This window comes from Lipophrys pholis (genome assembly GCF_963383615.2).
Source record: "Lipophrys pholis genome assembly, chromosome: 18".
In the NCBI taxonomy this organism is placed as follows: Eukaryota; Metazoa; Chordata; class Actinopteri; order Blenniiformes; family Blenniidae; genus Lipophrys; species Lipophrys pholis.
This window is the reverse complement of record NC_137646.1, coordinates 5,160,530-5,166,241: the sequence shown is the minus strand read 5'-3', so window position 1 is coordinate 5,166,241 and position 5,712 is coordinate 5,160,530. Positions and strand designations below refer to the sequence as shown.

At 41.1% G+C, this 5,712-nt stretch overlaps 1 protein-coding gene across 1 annotated transcript; it reads left to right on the top strand.

The window, feature by feature from the left end:
• Positions 1 to 1,025: 1,025 nt before the first annotated feature.
• On the top strand, positions 1,026 to 5,044 carry LOC308123846 (C-type mannose receptor 2-like). The gene is made up of 9 exons (XM_080486547.1): positions 1,026 to 1,146; positions 1,307 to 1,349; positions 1,581 to 1,748; positions 2,310 to 2,534; positions 2,752 to 2,851; positions 2,950 to 3,185; positions 3,523 to 3,780; positions 4,212 to 4,291; positions 4,418 to 5,044. Exons 1-9 carry the CDS (start codon positions 1,144 to 1,146, stop codon positions 4,472 to 4,474), a joined length of 1,170 nt encoding a protein of 389 aa, XP_080342673.1. The 5' UTR covers positions 1,026 to 1,143; the 3' UTR covers positions 4,475 to 5,044.
• Positions 5,045 to 5,712: the final 668 nt, after the last annotated feature.

The following is a 5,712-nucleotide window of genomic DNA, read 5'->3' as shown; positions in this document are numbered from 1 at the left end:
AGAACAAGAAGAAAGTTCGCCGCTCCAGCATCTTGCCGAACAACAACAACAACAAACGTTGGCACATCGACCGGCTTTTCTTCAGTTCTTATGGGTTCTAATAGGAGGATGCAGGGGCCTTTACTCAGACGTCTCAGCTGCAACGGAACAAATGTGTTTGTTGTGGCTGGTCCCGCAGTGTTTACTGTCACGTGATGATGTCACATACCTGCGTCATCATGCAGCCGTTCACAACCCCGACTCTCTGCGGTGGGACGGAGCAACAGAGTTGGGTGTGGGTACGCTGTTTACCGTACCGTGCGGTACCGTGCAGTGGAAACGAGGCCTATGATGCCTCTTTACATGACTCAACAAAAAAGAGCTGGCTCGGTTACAGTTAGTCCAGAACTCAGCCGCCAGACTTCTGACCAGCACCAACAGGAGGGCCCATCCCCCCCTGTGTTAAGATCTCTTCACTGGCTCCCTGTTGAGTCTCGTGTTCAATATAAAATCTTGGTGCTAACTTTTCGAGCCCTAAATGGTCCAGCTCCTCCTTACATTGCTGACCTCATAAAGCCCTACAGCTCGACTCGGACCTCGAGATCGTCTGGGCAGAACCTAATAAAAGTTCCACGTACTTGCTTTAAAACCCGGGGAGACCCATCATTCAAAGCTGCCGCACCCCGACTTTGGAATGAACTCCCACTTGACCTGCGCTCCCTGGACTCAGCGGACATCTTTAAAAAGTGCCTAAAAACACATTTGTTTGCCAAAACATTCTCGTCTGATCGACCCACGCTGTCGACTGTCGACATTTGTTGTGTTTTTAAGATGTTTTTTTCTCTTATCTGTTTTCATCTGTTTTTACTGTGAAGCACTTTGTGACACCGTGTCTGTGAAAAGCGCTAAAGAAATAAAATTTGCTTACTTACTTACGTACTTACTTACTTACTTATTTACATACTCTTAGGTGTGCAGCTCAGCTCCAGTGCAGGTCTTGTTGACTCCGCCCAGCACACAGACACACGAGGAAGAAGAAAAAACACAGAATATACAGCAGCAGAGCGACACTTTGTTCAGTCACAGCTGCTGAAAACTGATAGGAGCCAAACCAGCCTTTAGTCACTGTCGGTGTTCCCAAGAGCTCCGGAGGTTACAGAGACAATGGTGAGTCCAGTATATGTTAAAGGTTATTTTTAGATTAATATGAATTATTTTATGACACGTTTCCTAATGTTCCATATCAGATGTGGCATGTACATGAATAATGTGATCAGGAATTAAGCTTTAAAATGAAAGAATACTTTATTTTTGCATCTTTTCAAAGGTTTACCTCATGGAGAGGGGACTGGTGCTTTTTGTTCTCACAGGTTGGTGCAATTTTAAAAAGGCAATTACATCTGTAGCTCATGTTTCTAAAGTGTTGCTGCACCTTGTTAGGATGACAAGGCCCCTGCGGAGGATGGGTGTGTTTCAGGAGAAAACAGGAAGCAAAGGGGATGGAAAGAAAAACATCCAAACAGGAAAATAGTGACAGATGAAGAGCAAATCAAACGGAGCATACTTTTGATTAATACATTGTATATTCTGGTTTGCTTTAGGAGTGATCACCAATGTAGGTTTTGGCCAAACTCACTACAACTTTGTAAATACTCCTCTGAACTGGACAAACGCTCAGCGTGTGTGCAGGGATGACTTCACTGATCTGGCCACTATTGAAAGTGCAGCTGACGTTGATGCAGTTGGAAACACAGCTTTGAGCGATACTGGTGAGTCCTGAATACTTGCACCGTATTTGACACACACTGTTGTGGCCAGTCTTTCATCCCAAACATCTAAATTTAGAGTTGCACATTGAGGAGATTTTCCACTCGCAGAAAGTAAAAAACACTCGCAGAGAGATTTTCCAGGTTTCACAATAAAGATGCACTATTTATTTAAACAAACAAAAAATATTCTCAGTGGTTTACGTTCTTAAATAATACAAATACTTAACATAAATTCTAGTTTGTACAGGCTTGTGTGCCTGCGGTAGACAAACCATCACTCCCTCCTCCTTCCACACTCACAGCTTCACCTCCTCCTGATTCTAAGGAGGAAGGCCTGACGAGGAGGAGGAGAGATCCACACATTTCTAATGATCAAAATAACTAAAAAACAAACAATAATAGGAAAACTTTAAATAGTATTTCTTATCATCACTTCAGTTTGCACCAATTTGACAAAGAGCATTTATAGTCTCAAATGGCTCCAACACACACAGAATAATCCACAATGGCAAGTTTCAATTGTCTTGTTTTTGACCGAATCAACATCTTTTATTTGAGCAGGAAAAGCCTGGATTGGTCTTCATGATGACTTGCAAAACAGCTGGATGTGGTCCTTAAATGACAGCAGCTTCTATGGCGAGGGAGAGGCGACGTATAGAAATTGGTTCAGTGGTCAGCCTGACAATTATAATGGAAGAGATAACTGTGGAGGACTTTGGAGGTCATTCAATGACCAATGGATTGACGGGCCTTGCAGTGATAATCTTCAGTCTGTGTGCTTCAATGGTGAGTTTTTTTAAAGAGTAACATTTTAAAAGCATTACTTTTTGACAAGAGCTTCCAGAAATGTCAATACTTCAGACTGTGTGTAAATGTGTTGAATAAGTCATTGCCTTAGAAACTACTGTCAAATATTCAGCTTTTTCTTTTATTTTGATTCACAGCAAATAGTAGAAGAACTCATTCTTTGTTTCTTAAAGAAAAAAAGTGTCTATATTTCCAGGTACATTGAATGGAAAAGCAACCTTTGTTAGGATTGAAACATTCAGCACTTGGACAGAAGCTCAGAGGTTCTGCAGAGAGAATTATGTCGATCTGGCCAGGTACCGTATGAACTCACTAATTTGTTCATTCCATCCATGAATCAGTGAATTTGTTTTCCATACAGTACGATGCAGATCTGCTACTCTTCCCTCCACAGCATACGAAACGAGCCCGAGCATGAAATGGTCAAGAGAGTTGCAGGTGACAACAATGTGTGGATTGGTCTGTATCGGCGAAAAGTTTGGTCTGATGGGAGTGACTCTCTATATCGAAACTGGGAGAACAACCAGCCCGACACTTCAGGCGAGACGTGCGTCGCTACATCATTGGAGTCAGGACTGTGGTCAGATGAAGGCTGCTCCACCCAACGGCCTTTTGTCTGTTACACAGCAAGTAATATATATGTTATTTTTACTACTAAATACTGCATGCTTGTGGCGTTGAGATCCCACAATAAGACTTATTCCATCCTCGCAAATTCTTATTGCAAAAACAGTGTTTTCATAAACTCCATTTACAAATATTTGAAAGAATCAGTGACTCATCTCTCGGCACGTCACTGGATTACAATGCAAATGTTTGAACGATTTACATAAACCTGTTATGCAACAATAGTTTATATGTATGTTGTGTTAAATTGGTGCTTCTATAAACACAAGATACAAACATGTTTGGTCATTCTGTTTCACTTCTGCCACTGATAGTAAGTAAGTTGTTCTGTGGTTCTCAGCTCCAGCTCATGTAGAAGACTTCAGGTCAACAGGACAAAATCAGACCAGTGTCACTCTGCAGTGGAACAAAGTGAACAACAACATCAGCTTCATCCTCCAGTTTAATGGTACCGAGACAAACATCAGAGCACCAGATGGAGACGGACCAGTAACTCACACAGTCTCATCTCTCTCTGCTGCAACTGAGTACACATTCACTGTCTTCTCTGTGTCTGGGAGCGTCAGAAGCGGCGGAGTCAGCATTAATGCAGTCACTGGTAAGACGTCTTGACTCGTGTCATCAAACAGATGAACGATAGAAAAACAAAATACTTTAGTGGAAAAACTGTTTTTTTGTTGTTTTTCTTCTCTCATCCCTGAGTTATACAGTCAAGCAACACATGTTAAAGTTAAGTTACTGTTAAATGTACATACAGAATTTCTAAGTATAATGAATGCCGTCTTTCCGTTTACTTCATTCCATGTAAACCTGACTGCTTGACACTTCTTACAACAGAGGGACCCTGTAAGTATGCTTTTCTTTCTTTGTAATTGAGATTTTTCTTTTCCAGAATATTTTCATCGGCTCCTGATCACAGGAACACCTCAAACCATACACCTACAAAGGGCAACCTCATGTGTTTTATCTAGGCACAATGTGAACGCGTTGGGTTTTGTTTTGTGAGCTTCTCTGTTTTTCTGTCAACAGATTATGTCTATAGGTTCAAAGTCAGTTTCAGTTCAGGTGGTGAACTATCACAACATGAAAAGGAGGCTCTTTTGGACCAGGTGGGACTAATATCAGTTAACATTTTAGTATTAACTATCATTTATCTTTCATTATTCTTTTGAAAAAAAAAAAAAAATTTAATTCCTAATATGGACATATTTTCTGCGTGTGTTGTTGTTGTTCAGCTCATCGAGAAGTACGGCCTGCCACCCCAGTCTGTGAGGAATAGGTCTATTACTTGAAACTACTGGATCCAACTGGAGACGCACATGGAAGGATTTCAACCTTTTACATTCAAAGTCACTTTCCAGGGGAATTATATGATATATAATAAATGCATAGCATCCCTTTGTGTAATTAATGTCACTGCAAGAGTGGCAGGGATGAGTTTTGATGAAGCTATTTCCACTTTTCTGTCATCGTTAAATCATTTCCATATTATTGCTCAGGGCTGTCCTCTCGTCCTGACTCTCTATATTGTTCACACAAGTTAAAAAAGGCGACATTATGCAGGGATGTTGTCTGTTTGTCTCGTGGATTATTGGATTTGTGATTTTGCTTTGCCATTTTGATTTTGTTCTGTGGATTGTTGCACCTTTGCTTGGTGGTGGTGAAATTTGAGAAAACTTCCTTGAAAGCGATTGACAAGCGCTTGGGCGTGATTATAGTGACATCTGCTGGGGGTTTGTATGTACTGCACGTGAGGGGAAGATTTGACCAGGGATCATAATTTCATGACTGTGACTGGTCTCATCCTTTCATCTTTCATTTCAGTTCTTGATTTAAAATAAATAAATAGTTGTTTTCCAACCAAACTTGTGTCACTGTAGTAAATCACATTGAAGATCTTTATTTTCTAAAGAATAACTTCGACAGTCTTTCACTCTGGCCTCCACCTTTTCTCACTATACTGCTCTGGCTATGTGAGAAAACCCACACATACACAGGGATAACTTGCAAATGGTGCACAGAGTCAGTGTGGAGGAATACTGCCAATGCTAATCCCCCAAAACAAACGTTTTTGTAGGTATCCTTTTTTTTTTTTTTTTAGCTTTTTATCTGTCAGTCATTCATTTGTTTTCCACCATCGAAGAAATGCAGCGTTACATCATTGCATGCCAAGGCCTGATTGCTTCATCAATAAAGAAATGACAGTATTTTCAACAGAAGTTACCAGTTTTGGGTGCTTTCAATTCGCACCACAAGTCCTTTTGTTGCCAGTCTAACTAAAGAAAGACACATGAGTCAGGTTTCTTAAAAATTGATTATCAAACTATATTGAAGTGCGGTAAGCAAGCAATATTCTCAATTTACAGAATTCTGGGTCCTGGTTCCTACTCTAAACCGAGCGACGTGAACTGCGAGCATGTCTGCCGATGCAACATGTGTATTTATGCATTCTTCTGCCCACAGGGGCAGGACGGTCCAGATGGTGAGTCACGGGGTCACCGCAGGGTTAGCTGAGGTTTGCAGGATTTCA

What these genes read in the sequence shown, in the direction of transcription:
- LOC308123846 (XM_080486547.1), top strand. An exon ending in GGTGCTTTTTGTTCTCACAG is followed by an intron (nt 1,350 to 1,580) that starts GTTGGTGCAATT and finishes GGTTTGCTTTAG; the next exon opens with GAGTGATCACCAATGTAGGT. An exon ending in AGGAGGCTCTTTTGGACCAG is followed by an intron (nt 4,292 to 4,417) that starts GTGGGACTAATA and finishes GTTGTTGTTCAG; the next exon opens with CTCATCGAGAAGTACGGCCT.